Source organism: Syngnathus leptorhynchus, chromosome 10, assembly GCF_054491065.1.
Source record: "Syngnathus leptorhynchus isolate UIUO chromosome 10, UIUO_Slep, whole genome shotgun sequence".
Taxonomy (NCBI): domain Eukaryota; kingdom Metazoa; phylum Chordata; class Actinopteri; order Syngnathiformes; family Syngnathidae; genus Syngnathus; species Syngnathus leptorhynchus.
This window is the reverse complement of record NC_141204.1, coordinates 9,804,705-9,822,624: the sequence shown is the minus strand read 5'-3', so window position 1 is coordinate 9,822,624 and position 17,920 is coordinate 9,804,705. Positions and strand designations below refer to the sequence as shown.

General features: G+C 41.1%; 1 protein-coding gene across 2 annotated transcripts in view; it reads right to left on the bottom strand.

Moving 5' to 3' along the window:
- Nucleotides 1-17,920, bottom strand: part of ptk7b (protein tyrosine kinase 7b) — a 49,217-nt gene that overhangs the window by 8,007 nt on the left and 23,290 nt on the right. For both annotated transcript variants that reach the window (XM_085922547.1, XM_085922548.1), the window contains 7 exons: nucleotides 10,952-11,248; nucleotides 6,224-6,326; nucleotides 5,897-6,081; nucleotides 4,318-4,465; nucleotides 2,553-2,683; nucleotides 815-1,081; nucleotides 89-225 (listed from right to left, as the gene is read on the bottom strand). In XM_085922547.1, coding sequence (XP_085778673.1) covers nucleotides 89-225; nucleotides 815-1,081; nucleotides 2,553-2,683; nucleotides 4,318-4,465; nucleotides 5,897-6,081; nucleotides 6,224-6,326; nucleotides 10,952-11,248 — 1,268 coding nt within the window. The remainder of the gene's footprint in view (nucleotides 1-88; nucleotides 226-814; nucleotides 1,082-2,552; nucleotides 2,684-4,317; nucleotides 4,466-5,896; nucleotides 6,082-6,223; nucleotides 6,327-10,951; nucleotides 11,249-17,920) is intronic.

The following is a 17,920-nucleotide window of genomic DNA, read 5'->3' as shown; positions in this document are numbered from 1 at the left end:
CAAACTATCCCCAAATGCCAAGCTATCTACAAAGCCTAAAATGGCGTCATCACACAGGCCAGTGTGGAATGTGACCGTGACAACTGACCTCTGGTGTGATCATGATGTTGTTGCGAAGCCATGTGACCTCAGGTTCAGGAGTTGCTTTGGCATGACAGTGCAGATAACCCGCTTTACCTTCTTCCAAAGGACTGTCTTGGGGACGTGTTACCCACACGGGGGAGGCTGAAGGAGAACACACGTGTATATCACATGAGCCAAGACATTTTACAGTCCCACACACTCACACGTTATAATTGTAACAGCCAAGTGATCAACTGTGTGACTCAACTCCATGTATTATTTGTGTATGTAATAGGAAACTGTGTGCTACTCTAAGGCATTATTTATTGTGATCCTTAGTTGTATTAATAAAAAAATATATGCATTTACGTTGTTGATTTACAACAAGTGTTGCATTTCAACATCTGACATGCACTCAGATGCACTTGCAGTTCTGATTTACATTGGATTAATAAATACATATTGGATAGGACATTTGATGGAGGGTGGGCTAGGAGTGCCCCAGCCCCCCACACACTGTGTTTACTGTGTTATGGCAATATGGTGCCAATGACTTGGCAATGTTGAAGTGAGTAGAGGAACTTCTTGGGTCAACCCATAGCCTTGTCATATAAACCAGTGGTTTTTTTTTTGTTCCATCATGTGGAATGAAGTATACAAATAAAAAAGTGGATTGAGTCATCATTGAGTATGATTCTAATTTCTTAAAAATAATGGTCAACTAGTATGTAATGTATTGTTTTGGACTCACTGGCCACAGTGAAGTAAACTTCCTGTGTCCTGCGGCCTGCCTTGTTTTGAGCAATGCAGTTATAGATTCCAGAATCTCCCGCTTCCGTCGGACTGAAAACCAGATCCGAGCCATCCTGGTACACACGTCCTTCTGTGGGCAACCGCTGACCGCCTCTCTCCCACCAGACTTCGGGCTGGGGTCGCCCCCGTGGGGCGTCGCAAGTGACTCGCTGCAAGGTGTCTGCTGTGAAAACCTTTGACGTCTTGGACATCATGTTATCAATCTCTGTTGTGTAAAGAAGAGAGGAGAAGGGAACAGAACTGTGAAACTACAGTTGTGATTCATAATCATCAAATTATCTTCTGATTTGATTTTGCATAAATTGCGTGCCCTTGCGCAAATCTACAGTATATTTTAATCTGTTGACAGATTTCCGGTGTTTTACTCAAACTCACCACACCCCCAGTAATTCAAGAACAAAGGGAACAGTAGGAGACTGAGAATATAGGTTGTTTTAAGTAAGAGAATTAAATGAACAAGGGTCTTTGTGAGTTGAGCCATATCAAAGTTGGCAGCAGCTATACAGCCAATGGAGTGTGATCTTTGACCCAAAGACCCACAAGACCGCACTACTGTATGATACATTATGGGCTCTTTTTACCTAATCATTAATACTTTATTGGGCAAGGAGACTCAAGTTGGTCACCAGCTCCAACTTTTTCCTGTCAAAATGGTTTAATATGAACAGAGGAAAATGCACATGCTGTATTTCAGCATATTAAAGAGAAGCTGAACTGGGAAAGAAGGAGATGGTTGGGTATTTGGGGTGTGAAATGAATGAGGTGGAACAATGATGGAGAGGCTGTTTAAACTTGTCACCAAATAATGACTTCTATTGTGACACAATCCCCTTTAATGCCCGGAGGGATTACCATCAGATTAGGTGAATTAAGGTATTTAAATGGAGCTGCGGTTCATTGGGTTAAAACTCCAGATGCGGTCTTATTTCATTGAACCAAAAAATAGAAGTTTGAGAGGGGAAACATTCCTCGGAACAGTAAAAGAAAGAAATTCCTGCCTTAAGCGGGTTCAAAATATTTGACTTGCATGTGCTTGCAAGACGAATACAATTCAGCCTGGCCTGAAACTGCAACAGTCATTGAAGTAATTTTTTGTTGGTTCTGTTCAGAGCTCATATTGGACTCTGTGCAATATCGTATAACAGTTCTCATGTGTCTAGACAATGTTTTGATTGCACTGCCGAGTCAGGCAGTTTTTATTCTGAGTGGGTGTATTTATTTACACAATGTAATTTCAAATACTGCAACTATTTATTTCCATTCCATAAGAGAAATACTATTAAAATTGAATAACTTAATGAAGGTTAAAAATAATAATAATAATTGCATTTTGGTTCAGCAGGATCTGATTATCTGAATGGTATATTTTCATAATCTCAAAGGGCGAATAGTGTCAATTGTTCCATACTGATGTTATGATGACTAGCAAACGTGATAGGCAAAACACACAAAGAGGAAGAGGTAAAGTGCTCCAGCATGAGTGAGAAGAATACAGCTGGACCGGATGCCGATAAGGAAATGTGATTATCTGGCATAATGTGGCTCAATGAATGAGCCGACAGAAGGTAAAGCCATACTGTACCTAATTGAAATGCCCTCACGTCACACCTTCAGATACAGAATGTGCTTTATCTCCAAGCAAGTCAATTGGTGCAAATGTGGATGAGCGTGTGTACCTGCAATGAGTAGCGAAGCCTCGTGTGTGACTTGGGAGCCGCTGACACCGCGGCCGACACACTTATACAAGCCCGTGTTCCTGGGTTTGACCTGGGTGATGAGCAGTGACCCATTGGACAGCAGGAATATACTGGAGGGGAAAAAAAAAAAATCCCATATAAACCTCCACCAACTCTGCTTAATCATTTTTCTTGCCACCAGTGTGCCAGAAACGTCACCAGAAGCCCCAGTACACTAATAGATGCCAAACAGGGTTTCCTAACCATGCTGACCAAGGGAAACATGTGGTACACCAAGTCAGTTGTAATTAAGGCAAATAAATTCCCTCAACACACAGATAAGTGTCCTACATAGCAAGTTATTTTTAAAACGTCTTGTGATGTTGGGAGGCCCATCCTAATGGCCCTATTTGACCTCTGGCAGGCTCAACAGTCATTCAGTGGCATTGACAGACAGGGTGGGGATTAAATATAGGCTGACTGTGAAGTCCACATCTGGGGTGGTTAGGCAAAAGACAAAAGTACAAACAAGTGAAAATAGAACCAGCAACCTTTACTCGTGATGTAAGACTTTCTACAAACAACATGCATGTTCATGTTGATATGGTACGTTTTAATTTTGCGACAGTGATCTAATTACTAGAGTGGCCAAATCGGGTTTAAAAACTATTTTTATTTGACTAATGAGTGAACGGCGCAGGAGATAAGTGAGTCCAAACACACCATCAGTGTACTTCATATTCTAGAGAAGACTCTCCCAAAAGCTGTTTCTCAGTGACATATCTCGGTTCAAAGAAGTTTGGAAATGCACCTTCAATGGAGATTATATTCAATATAAAACAAAGGCAGCAGACGTTTTTTTCATAGCGACATAAAATACACACTGGGAAGTGTTTTCATGTATTTTCCTCCAGGGAGAGGGTTTTATGCTGGCAAAACTGCCTTGGTCATGTTTTTTTTTAGTAATATTTTATGTACCGAAAGCAGGATTGGGATGTGGTGTGCAAGTGATGATGCAGGGCTGTATTTTCTCCCCTAATCAAAAAACAGGCTACTTCAGAGCCCTTACTTGAGTGCTAATATTCCCACTGTCGAGTCACTACTACCTTGGTGATGTGTGAAGATTGCACACCATGTATACAACCCGAGTTCTATTTTCTGCAGGGATGACATGACTAATAAAGCATTGGCTGGATACATGAAGCCCCATTTATTTCCCGTTTAACAACTTGCAGTTCTACCAAAGTGTGGTCCATCTCCTTGTGACTCTTATGCAGCAAACCGTGAGAAACATAAACTGACCAGTAATTATTAAAAAACTTCAATCATCCAGCAGGCCAGATGTTTTTTTTTTTCCCCCCACAGATGACCTGCAAGTCTTGCTTTTTGACACACGTGATTGAAAGTGTCCGTGTTTATAGGGTACGTGCTGGTAAGATGATTGCAGTTTGATAGGCCGGTAGGAACGGTCACGTAGAAATGAAGTACAGCAGGTAGCAAAGGAACTTTACAACATTCTTATTAGTTTCAGTAATAACATTCTTTAATGTGCAATTCATCTCAAGCCTGAGCTGCAGAACAAAATGGAAGCTGAAAGTACCACTCCAGGGTTCCAGGTTATGGTACTCAAGGGAATGCACCGCAGCTACGTAGTAAAACAAGTAGAGCTGATGCGGAGAAGGTGGAATTTTAAGCTAAGGCGAGGGAACAATGTGGTAACGAAAGGGGAAAAAAAAAAAGAAGAGATATTGCAGTAAGGATTTACCGAGTTTTGTTAACCAGCAGCTCGCTTTCATGGTACCATTCCAGAGCAGGAGGCGGCACGGCTGTGAACTGGCAGTGGAAGACAGCTTCTTCGTTCTTCAGAACCACCTGGTCCTCGGGAGTGACTACTGGTCGAGGAAAGCTCTTATCTATAAAAGAGGCAGACAAACATCTCCATGATTATATCTGCAGGCTTTTGGCCACCAAGCACTACCGCATGTGTGCGCTTATTAAAAAGTGCCAACAGCCCCCAGGTGCTGGTATATGTCAGCACCTCCGGGGCCCACAGGTAGACTTAATTAGGTCACTGGACCATTGACCAGAAGCTTATCAGACCATCATTTTTATGACAGCTGGAGCACATAATGGGACTGTCTGTTGTACAGGGGGAAATAATCCTTGATTTAAATTCAAAGTTTAAGGTACCAAATATTTTTTGAACACCCTGAAATGTATGATGTAGTATTATGAACTTATCAGATGATTACTGTAGATGGCATTTTCTTCAAAGATATATAGTAGCTCTCTAATAAAAGATTTTTTCATATGTGTTGATATATTTTTAAGTAGAGTAATAAGATTCAGCCGAGAAAAAAGCTGGCTAAGGGCTGATGAACAACGAGACCACCTGACCACAAGAAATATCAAATTTACACATTTAAATCAGGGATGTATAAAACAAATGTTGATGATATTTTCTTTGGGTTCAGATTGAAGACAGAAAATAAAAAGGAAAAGGGGAAAAAAAAAAACTTTCTACTGTATAACTGATAAGATTTCAAAAGTTGAGTAACGAACATGCTTCACTGGAGATGTTTGAAAACTCAGCATTAGTTATCTTGGTTATATATGTCCTTCAGCCAGTTTAAAAAAAAAAAAAAAAAAACGTACGCAATTACTGTACGGGAAGTCAGTAAGTCTGCCCAACAATCAGACATGGCAAGAGAGCGGAAATGACAGTTGCAAAATGATTTATGACAGCTCACAAAAATGACTGAAATCCTTTATTTAAATGTGTTCTTTAAAAAAAAAAAATCACAAGCTAGGAACTCATTTAATTCCCATTACTGTCATCAGCAAAAAATTCCCAGTTGCCACATAAAAGAGTGAACTTGTAAAATTAAAGAGCTCGTCTTTCATTTCTGGTTATGTCCAGAAACGTATCCGATTATAGGCCATGATATCGTACAGAGCCCTCATATTATACACACACGGCCCACCCAAGAACTTTATGACGAGACGGTGATGACACTGAAAACTTGCTCAAATCTGTCAAAGTTGTCTCATAGTGAAGCCCTATGGCAGTGTTTATGAGGTAACCGGAAACTCAACGATTATTCACCCATGCGCCCGGGTGCTAGCGCTGCGTACGTGTGTGGTTGCAGGTGGCTAATTAATGTGATGCAGGCATCAAGTTTCTCAAACAGATGCTGAATGTACGTCTCTACTCCTCTTGGTGGTGCTTTCCTCTTCCTATTCTCTCTGCATTTAAAGTGCATCTCTATTTCACTACATGAAAGCAAAAACTGTCAAAGACAACAAACGACGTGGCCCGACTCGTAATTGGATGTAGAGCTCACCGATAATGTTGAGAGTGAAGTTACTGTTGCTGCAGACGTGTCCGGCTGCGTTCTTGGCACAACAATAGAACAAACCGTTGTCATCTGGAGTGGCGCTTTTGATTGTGAGCGTCCGCTCCTTGTTGTTGATTTGATGACTCTTTTCGGTCAGTTTAACCCCGTCTTTGAACCACTGGCAGGTCGGCCTGGGAGTAAAATGTGAAATAGGGATGAGGAGAAGGCGATGAAGCGGAGCAATAAAGAAAAATGGAACATTAAGCTATGACAGAAGGAACTTCACCATCTTTATAATAAAACAGCGATCTTGGGGTGAGAGGGGAGACTCACCGTGGGTGTCCGTCAATGTGACAGCGAAGCGTGACGGGGGCTGAACTCTCAATTTCCCCTTCTGAGATGGGCTCCTTTAATGTCACGCCACCGCTTTCTAACCCTGGAGAAGCAGAAAGAAAAACAACAAAGATGTCAAGTGAGAGGAAAGCAGACAAGACGTTATGGAGAAATTGTCAGGTTGATACATTGACTTAAATGCTCTCCTGTTATTCCCTGTCATGGGACATAGATGACCCAGTAGGCCTGCAAGAATGACACTAATGGAACATCATATTGACAGCAAGAAAAAAAAAAAAAAAGGAAGTGAGGATTCTTAACTACCCTGTGCAATGTTGAATATATTGATGCACATTCTTGTTATATTCCTGTCACATGTTTCTTGGAAAACTTAGAGGTACAATAAAATCGAATGATAGGGACAACGGGTCAATTAATAATCCCTCAACGTTTACCATGAGAAAAATAAACCGACTCGTACTCTACTCTTCTTTCAGGCACCAAAGGGAGGAGTGAAAGCCATAGGAGAGTGTCATGAAACCTGATCTATTGAGTCACAGATGAAAGCGAACAATGTGGATGGAAAGAAATCAATCCTCAGGTCCACCTGAATGCATTATATGGAAAGATTGGGGGTTTTGACTTGAAGTAAAGCTGAATGATTTCTCGTTTTATGACCGAAAGAGCGATTACAGACGAAGGCATCGTGATTGCCAAAGCTTAGATTTTTTTTTGCAGTGCTCCTGGCTCACCCAGAATCTGTTACATGTTTATCAACTACAGTATTTCACACACAAAAAATGAATTGAAATTGCAAAGTCTGTTACAAAAACCCCAATTCAATCTTTTCCTGAAATAATTTATCTCTATATTGAGGGCTTTACCTGTAATGTTTGTACTCCTATTTGAAAACAAAAATAACTGATTGTTTTATGATGGACTCAAAAAGTTGGGTCAACTGGATTTATCACATTCACGAATTCTAGCCACGGCTGAAGCTACATGCTTCATACGGTTTATGAAAAAAACACCAAGGAATGTTGATCATTCAGAGGCCAGACATATTTTAAATTTGTTTTCTATAAAGTGACACTATTTTTGTTTGAGTTGCCCTAACTCAGACCTTCTTTACAAACTGTGGCTGACTAGTGTTAGCAGCCACCGCTCTTTATATTATCTACTAAATATGCATGGCATCACCTGAGACAGCCGTGAAGAGACAGGAGGAAGCCGACTGAGGCGCTACAGGGAGACCTGTCAATATTAATATGCTTTCACTAAATAGCCTTCACCTACCCTGGAAAGGTAGTATTTCAGTATTTCTGAAAGCCCTTACTGTGAGCAAAAATGGCACACATCTCCCAATAGTTTACATACATTAGTGTGCGTCAGTCAATGAGTGAGAGGAAATATCCAAGCGCCCTCAAGCATGCTTGTTGTGCTCACACGTCTGAAAGCCTTTGACAACTATGCTAATTGTTCGGTCAAGGTCGCTCTGGTGAAGAGAGGTGAAGGCTATATAGGGATTTCAGGCCAGACGCATTGGTTTTTACTGGTTCAAAGGGACTTTAGGGTTCCGACAAAAAACAGATGGCGTAAACGCTGAGTGTCAGAAAGAGTTCAGCGCAATGACTAGCAGCATGTCGGACTGAGTCAAAGCTTGCTTGCAAATAAAGGCAGTTGTTTAAACCTGCCTAGAAGAACCGGTGGGCGTTAAAGGGCTTCTAACACTTTCCTGTGAGTCAGTGTTTATTTTTTTGGGATTTTTATTTTTTTTCCAACACTGTCATCATACCAAGTAAATGTGCATTTAGAGGAATGATGGCCCACCGTTGACCTCTGGTGTACAAAAAGCTATTCACAAACACAATCAACTATTGGACACATTGGAACTTATTTCGCCATCCCATTATTTTGGTTCAAGCTTAAACAAGATTTTTTCACACTTGCACATTCTAACACTTAAGTCCTTAGCTCAAGTTTCTGCAGCTGTCCACTTGACAAACAGAAGGCAGTCTTTCATAACCCATTAAGAGGGACACATACCGGTACTTGCTCATAATCCATATCAGAATGCATGACTAAGTGAGTGAGTGTGTCCCTTAAAAACCATAAGCAAGGTTGTATAATCATTACGTTGGAAGCGGAACAGAAAGACGGATCAAATCAAGGATGATAATAGATCAATTGAGACGATATTACCGTTAAGGCAGGACTTTGCGAGTGAGCTTGTTTGTTCTCACCTTCTGAAAAATGCCATGGCAGATTGTGTGACACAGGCGAGGTATTTCGGGCTTTGTATTTGACTGGAGGTACCATATGTGTATGTAAATGAAGACTGGACTCATGCTGTGAAAAGGATGGATAAATAAAAAACGAAGGCCAGGGAAAAGTGTGGTGTCTCATTTGATCAGCTCCGCTTGACAAAGGCCAACAGGCCTACAACTTGAAATTCAATCAGCAACCGGAGATGATGTTGCTGTCACAAGGTAGAGCACAAGGGTGAGGCTGATGAGCAGCTGCGTTTTGTCAGCACGCGTGAAAATGCAAACCAAATGTAGGAGGACAGATGGACAGGATGCGAGCTAGTGGACCCTCACTAGATATTTGTAAGGATGCCTTAAGAGCACACATGGCTCTGACAGAAATGTAGGTTAGGGACACTCGCTGTGATTACAGCAAGGTGACGTGTGTTTGGCTTTGCTCAATGCAGGTTTTGCAGATTAAATAGTGAGTGCAAAAAACGATCAAGTGTGTTTCTAAAGTCTTGCCAACGCATGCGACGGATTTCAAGAGTCCGTCTGCATGTTGCTCCATGGCGTCGGGCGAAACGACCAACAAACATGCTGACAAAGACGAGGCACGGCCCCGACGCCTTTGACGGACGCGTCTCGCCATGGAGACCCAATGACCAGGCAGGTCAAAAGGACGGAGGGGGGGCTGAACTCCTATTAGTGAACACAGAGGGGGATAATTACTCTGAATAACTCAACTGACAAGATTTGCTTACCCACCATTGAGAGCAAGATAAATTAACTCTCTCCCTCTCGCCAGAGGCTAGGGAGTCGGGGGAGGGTGGACGGAATAAAATCCCACTGTGGTACAGTACATGTAGACCGCCCTTGCCCCTCCCCCTATAGCTTATATTTACCACTATGCACGCAAAGTAGCATACACATGAGTGAACACTCCAGTAGAATTAGAGCCAGAGGGGGTCTTTAAAAGCCGCGTGGGGCTTTATCACCCGTTAAATATATGTTGGGGAAATATGAGAGCATTTGTCATAACACGGTCTGATCTATGTAAAGCGATCCATAGAGAGAAGCTAACCTGCACATCTTGACAAAGACAAATGAGTTGATGCAGTAAAACAAGCATGGCATACAAATTCATGCTGGAGGATTTATTACTGAAAGCTATTTTATGATATCAACAGAGGAACATCTAAATTGCAAGATGAAGATGATACAGTATTTAGTAAGTCACCTTGCATGAAGCTGGAAGCTAGGTTTATTTTTTTCCACAAATTTGAAGCCTCAATTTATATGATTACAGAGGTTTTTTCTTTAATTCTGTTTTGGCTGAATTGTTAACAATAACAGCACAAGACAAATTTATATATACATTTACTATACAGGGTCAATTGAAGGTTGACCAGCTTCCCAGAACAGATTACGTTTGAATATGAAGGTTTCACTGGAATTGGTCTGGGTGGGCTTTTTAACTGGTTTACTATTTGCACATATTTACACTACGTGAATCGTAATGCACTTCACTGTTAAAAAGGGATTACACTCGACTATAAACAAATGGGGGGGAAAAAAGGTTTTAAATCTTGCATGGATATGCTAATGCCACCAGAAAGAATTGTTGACTAAAAATGTCGTGAGAGCTGGTCTTTCATCATGTCCGACATGTTTGCTAAGCTTTATTAACACACCGGATCATTTTTAATGACACGTCATTAAAGCTGCTGCTTAGACATTCGACAAGCTTTAGAAAATGGATGAGTTTCTTTTGGCGACGACACAATTGAAGTTATCGCTCCTTCAGTATGACAGATTGTTTGCAAATAGGTCTTTTTCATTGTAATCATGCTTTGATAACTGACACCCCTTCCCCAAAAATAGAAAGAAAATACCTTTTTGAATGTAGTGAGGAAAAGGAAAATGCAATCTTCCAAATGGAGGTGGTTTAGTCCAAACTAGTACCAAAGGCAGCGCCACAATATGTGATCAGCTTGTTTATTTCAGTTTATTTCTTAGAGACAATGATGACTGGCTATGTTGTATGTTAAGAAAGAGACAGAGTTTTGTGCCTGCTTCTGAAGAAGCCTTCACGACAACGATGCCCAAAAAATCCCTAACTAAGCTAGAAGGTAAAAGCAACTCCATAATGTCCAGTCTAAAGACACATGGAAAAAGAGCATGTGTTGCAATCTAGAAAAAAAAAAACATTTAAGCAACAAGAAACACATGCTTGTATCCAGTTTCAATTGGGCAAAGAAGAGGAAGCCTCAAAGGAAAAGCCAACAAAGTGGAACCATTCCCTCGGCTTTTTAGCCGCCACCTACACTGCAACTTTTGTCTCTCGTTTGTGATCCAGAAAGTGGACGGATGCACATCCTTTTTGCCATCATGAAACCCTGTCAACTGGTAATTTTCACACAGGAAACCCAGGCGCTTTCAATGTGTAACTTCAGAACCTGGCCTGAAATGGAACACTTACATTTGATGTTGAAGGAGGCGTTGGTGGAGCGGAGAAACTCTCCCGTGGCCGCATTTTGTGCCTCACACTCAAAATTTCCTGCATCCAGTCGGCGATCCACAGTGATGAATTTGAGATTGCTTCCCTCTTGGTGGCGGCGCTCGCTGTTTTCCAATCGCTGGCCATTGTGTAGCCAGTTATAAGTGATGTCAGTGGGATCGCTGACCTCACAGCGGAGCATGGCGCTACGGCCATGCAGGGCATCCTGGGACTTGGGCTCCTTGGTGAACTGGATGGCAACAGCCTGGATGGATAAAACTGAGAGGAAAAAAAAGGGACAATAAATAACAGGAACAACTGACCTTGAGTGTTGTAATTTATGAGGCCGTGATTTTTCTATTCTAACACACATGTACCAGTCATGTGCCATCAGTGAGCCCTCAAACGCGACACCAAGTGTTCCACTCACATCCTCACGCACGCTTGAATCTTTCATGACGCATCTACGAGGGCTGTGAGATACATGTTTGCTGCTCTATTTAACCTCAGCTCATCGGAAGAAACTATAGGTGAACCCTGAACCAAAGCTCTAAGAACACAATACAACCAGTCATTTTAATGTACGACATTATTTTCCTCGGTTGTGGTGGATTTACTTTCATTTGGAAGGGAATTTTTGTGGACACTTCACGAACATTTGCCAGATCAGCACAATACCGAAAGTTCAATGCAAGATCTAGTCCTGCTTTGACAAAGATAATGCTCAATTTGAGTTTTAAGTTTCACAAAATGTTATTTTAGTTCAGTGGTGTAAATTTTATTTAGCTACATATTAAAAACATTCCTCAACGTCAAGTCCAGTTGGTTTCACCATGTTTGAATTTTAGTAGTCATCTCTCTTCATGTTCCAACACCTACCTCAAAGGACCTCTATAATCTCTCAAGGGAGTTCTCATCTGCGAGTTAGCATACCTGATGTCAACTTTGTTATCATAAGGAACGGTCCACTGCTAAGAGCTGATGAAGCGTACCACCAGCAGTGTGTGGGTGTTGTGTGTTATTGGAGGATGGATGTGTCTGCACATATTGAAAAAATTGGAGAGTGAAGCCAAGCCATGTGAGAAATATTTCAATCAAGTTAAAAGAGCTTCTCGCAGTCGATGCAATACCTCAATGTTTGACCCACACCACCCCTAAAAAATGTAGTGTCCTATTCTTCATCTGATGAACACGCAAACTAAAATCTGCGACAGAACTGACAGTACTCGAGAAAGACTTACCTTTGTTTCAAAGAGAACTAAATGAGTGGAGCAACAGCAAATTGTGAAAACGGTCTTGTGCAGAGAGGTAAAAAACTACAATGGCACTCAATTGAGTGAAGTAAAAAAACCTACTGTTTGGTTCATACCTTCCAAAAACTAAAGAATCACACCTCCTGCAGATATGACACGCTGCAACTGGTCAAGAAACAGGAGTTCATAACATTGCACAGAACATTTCTGTCAAGCCATCCAAAATATCTTTGTTAATTTTCCCCATGGCCAAGGAATGGAAACAGTAACATACCTATCCCCTACTTGCCACAATGTTTGGGCATCCTGCCGGGTACAACTCTCTTAAGAGGCTATGAATTTGATTTGTGTAAAAATAGGACGAGCGAGCGTCCTAACATGCAGTTCGCATAACAACAACGAGGCCTCGACGCCAGGCATGCTGCTGAGTTGTGAGACAGCCAAGTTCCCCCGAGCTAAGGCGCATTGGCAAAGTATGATATTCGGTGTGCCGTTTTGAAAAGTAGCGTACGAGCTGTGGAGTGACGTTTAGGTCAAACTATTTGATGTCTGTGTGAGTGTGTTCCTGAATGCACAAATAATAACTTCCAGGAAAAGTCCCTGCAGAGACGGAGAGCACACAAAGATGAGGTGTTTACACCAACCGCACGATGAGTGACGAGAGGCGGAGAGTGATGAGGCACCGTCTATCACATCTGAGGACGTCTGCCAAGTTCACAGTGCTGCAGCTCGAACCAAGAAGGGCAGGTGCCATGACCTACATCTTTGAAACACATTGAAGCCCTGCCTGTCTCATAGGGACACCCACCAACACACTTGAAAAATAGATGCGTACTATAATTGCATGTACAGAGGACCTCCCGTCTTTCTTTGCCTGTGCACCAGATTGAAAACTGTAATGTCGCTCATGCTTTCCCTGTGAGCACGTAAGGAATGCTCGGACTGAGTGCACAGAGGGACAGGACACACAAAGAGATAAGCAAGACAAGCAACATCCTAACATCTGAGGGAGCTTCAAAGTGTGGGGGTTGAAAGGGAAAATTTGAGTGATAATGCGGGAACAAACTAGGATTATGACTGCCAGACTTGAAAAATTGTGAAACAAAATTACAGATGTCATTCACACGAATCTCATCAATTGCAGATGTTGACGTTTAGCGTGTAATTGACTCGGGGAAAGGGTTTTATTAGCATTTTAATTTTCGATTAATCTGTCAATTATTTCCCCGCTTGATCCGATTTTATCCAAAAGATCGTCGTGACCCTGTTAATCCGTAAGGAGACCGATCCTTACATTACACGCCAAAACAGTCCAACTAATTGCGATTTTGTGGGTGGTAACACCCGAGAATGCTTGGCTGTTTGGCGTGACAAGCTATGATCATGATCCAAAAGATGGCTGTCAGGTACTGCATCTGAAGCAAGCAAGTCTATAATGAGCATTCAAAGGGTGCAATGCTGCTGATCACAGCTCATTTGGGATCTGAGTAATTGCCACAGCGCAGAAAAACAATGCGTACAAGAACACGCTAAACATCACGAGTACATAAATACAATGGCTTTACAATTTTTACACGGAATCCAGTCGCTTGTGGCAAACTGACAGTCAAAGTGCCATTGAATCAAAATAAGTCACTTTCACTTTTTTGGGTTCTTCTATCACAATTTATTTTAGGTTGCATTACCTATTAAGACATCGGGTGGTTGAGTTACACTTTCAGGATCCTTTCCAGACACTCCTGGGAGGCCACCCATGGAACGACTCCTCCCTTTGTTTCCCTAATCTGCTGCTATGGTGACCCAAAGCCCAGAAAATTAATGGATGGGAAAATTGGCTTTGCAACTACAAAAGGCTGAGTGGGTACTCCTGGCTATTATAGGAATCGATATGCACTTTCCGGGAATTGTTTACAATAACACACTAATGCACCGGTGAGAGAAGCAAAGCAGGTCGTATGCAATATTAAGATCCAGTGCGATGAAAGTAACTGGCAACAAAGTGGAAGTAAGAAGTAGGCTAAAGACTGATGGCTAATGCTGAACGGATAAAATGTCTACGCAGGGGGATTCACCTTTTTGATTCACTGCACCGATGACCCCATTAAGCTTGCTTTGGCTGGCCACCGTATCAGGTAGAAGTCACCCTCAAGTCGACTTGGTGCATAAATTCACCGTACAAGGATCAGCATGAGTTAATACAGAATTCAGTAAGTATGCCTGTTAGTAAACACTGACAGAAGTCGCTGACTTCACCGATCTGAAAAATTGCGCAGCAGTGCAAAGAAAATCAAATTAAAAAAGAAATCTCAGCATTTGACGAATGATGAGTTTGCGTTAAAAGTCGTTTTGTCTCATACTCTCGCCATTATGGAGACATTTGGAATAATGGTGCTTATGGTATTTGTTTTAACAAGTGATAACAACAAAATGCTACTATCGAAGCATTACCCATATCAAATATCGACAATATGTGGGTTGTATCAGTGGACCACGTCGAAACAAAGCAAGATCATAGTTGTGTTTTCCAGTAACGATGGTGGAACAGAGTCTTGGTTTGAAAGAAATCAGCCATGCTGGTGCATTGACTGGAATAACCGCCATTGCTATGCTCAGATGTTTATCGCAAGGACATTACAGCCACCGACTGGCACACAATTTTAAAAGCCTAAAACATTAGCCTACTGTTTACACTAGCGGCAGCATTGAATAGACTAACCGCCATTGCTGTGCTCAGATGTTTATCTCAAGGACATTACAGACACCGAGTGGCACACAATTCTAAACGCCCAACACATTAGCCCACTGTTTACACTAGCGGCAGCAGTGTACACATCTCGTCAAGTACCAAGAATTTCAATCATTCACAAAGATTTTCTGCCACTGATAACAATGAACGACCGCCAACAATGATCAGGTTTACATTTGCAGACTATACTTTAACCAGCACAAGATCAATATCACCAGATAAAATGACACTAAAAGACCAGGCAGTCGATCTTTCCTGAATACACGAACAAATGGGGAACCTGTTAAATACTAAGCATGAAAAGAAGTAAAACATTTGACACATTCACATCAATATTCAACAAATCATGGATTTGACAAGTCATTCCCAGCTTGATTTGGATTTGTTTTATGCCTATTAGGAGGCTGGACAGGGGGCTTTCACTGTGAGCACTGAATGGAAAAGATCCTATCCATTTTTTTCCAGAATGCGCGGGAATGCTAATGCATACAAGCTATGGGAACTATTGTCTCTTTAAAAGCATCTACTCCGGTTGCCGGAGTGCCAGGAGCAGCAGACAGGACAGTGAACAACACGGTCAAGGAAGAAAAAGAAACCGACTGCCCGTGGCCAATTAATTCTAACTGGAGCAGTGAATGATGGAGCAGTGGTCAACTGAATCAGTGAAGTGAAGACATGATTAGATTGTAATAGTCAGATATCTAGGAAGATGCAGAATTGCTGCTGCACTGGAATGTAAAGTAAACAATATCATCATTCTTGTCAGTAGGGATGTAAAATGGAGCGAACCATAGAGATAAAAAAAAATAAATATATATATATATATATATATATATATATATATATATATATATATATATATATATATATATATATATATTAAGGTGAAACATCGATTTGGGAAAAATGAGAGCCATTTTGATGATTCGGAATGATTCTATTAAAGTTGCTTTTTAGAACCACCAACCTGAAGCCAATACTATGGTTCCTTGCAAAGCTGAGTGTCAACATTGGCTTGGTACTTCCAGAAAGAATCTCACAAAGAAATCAGCAGAGCATGAAGCTGAAATGTAGCCCAAACAAAGAGGCCGGGCGTCCTTATTTATCTTGACAGCGGAGATGTTTAACAGGAGACAATCAGACCAGGTACGTCTTTGTCAAACCATTGTAACCAAAATGACAGTTAGGTTCACGATAGACTTGTCTCATTATTGTCATTTGTGGGCTTTTGTCAACAAGGTTTAACTAAAACTTGCAAAACAGAGAGCACCATTAAATCCAACATAAACACTGTTAAATTTGTGTACCAACCATAAAAACAATAAGGAGACATGAAAGAAAAGCAGGATATATCTTCAAAAAAAGCAATTTTTCTTGAAAAAGCATTAGTCATTACTGTTAAATAAACATCAAAATTTTAAATTACACATCACAGTTATTTGATGAGGTGAATCTAGAAAATCTAATAAATTACAATAAAGTCAAAATACAGTATTTAGAGAAATTACAATAAATTAAGAATAATGTGCTTTTTAAAGATGGTAGTACTGTTCTTCATTATTGCCACCGAATGAGCGGTAATAATTCATGTATATTTCGTAATTTCAGTTGCACATGTTAATGGCTTGATTCTGATTGTCTAGAATCAATCAGATTTCAACGGAATCAACTGATTTCAAATGGAGTGCGTTACTTGGCTGTGAACGGAACCAGCGTTGTCGATTCACTCTCAACTAGAGGTTGTGGTATAAAGAAGAACATAACAGCTAAGGCCTACATCCACCTCCTATGAGACCACACCTCCGGGCAGTATTATTCCACTCAGTACAACTAGTTAATTAAATCCCAGTACATCATATGAGACAAGGGAAGAGCTAAGACTAGATAAATGGAATTCAACCTTGAACAATGAAATTCCTCAAAGAAAATGTATTAAAGGAATTCCCAGTTGCCTCAATCCAGATCGTCTGTACAAAGGTACCTGCTGGTACTATTTTAAATCAGCAGGAGACATCATTCGTGTTCAATCCACTGGTCATAGAGGAAAATTCAACTGAAAGAAGCAAATTTTTTTCCAGCATCACGGGTGTGCATACCTGTTATCGTTTTGCAATCCATGCTCTTATTGTACTAGATAATTGCCCTGGGTAAAGTGATAACGCTTTGGTGCAAAAAAAAAAAAAAAAAAAAAAAAAAAAAAAAAAAAAATAAGGGCCAAGCTTATGTATTATGATGAAGCTTATAATGAATGAAAGCACTTCCATTTTCTGCATGGTGTTCTCCTTTGTACCACTGACAGCAGGCGACAACCTCTGCACCAATGATCCCAATTCCCTTGCCAGGCAACACTGGCATGGCAACCAGTATGCAAACTCTCCGGGTGGACCAAAGCCCATAGCGTTTTGCTTTGCTCTTGTCTGTATGTGATCTACATTCTGAAACCTGATACTAACAGCCAAAAAGTCTTGTTTGTAAGTAGATTGATTTCTCATAAAAGCTTCTGAAGTTGACAAATGTATGTCAACCCTCCCACACCGTTTTCCAAAAGGACACATCTATCCTACTAAATTTTAGCATGCCTGCACTCCTTACTTTTGGAAAGGAGGATGTGTTCCCACATGGTCTTCATAAGAGAAAAAAATAAATAAAATACTGATGCAACAATGTGCAGAGGAAGTGGAACAGGCGTCAGTCATGAACATACTAATTACACTAGGAGCCATCAAAGTTAACTAGGTGACTACGACAATTTTGCGACAATACACTAAGTCTAATAACGATTGATTTTTTTCTGTAATTACTTAAACACAGAAGATTGCGACCTCAACACAAGGCTATGCTGCGGTATAAAATAAAGGTGTCTGCCTCCGACGTGACAGCTGGCTGCACATGATCCATTTCATAGCAAATATGAGCACACATAGCTCATCACGTCCTCCTACTGTGTCCGTC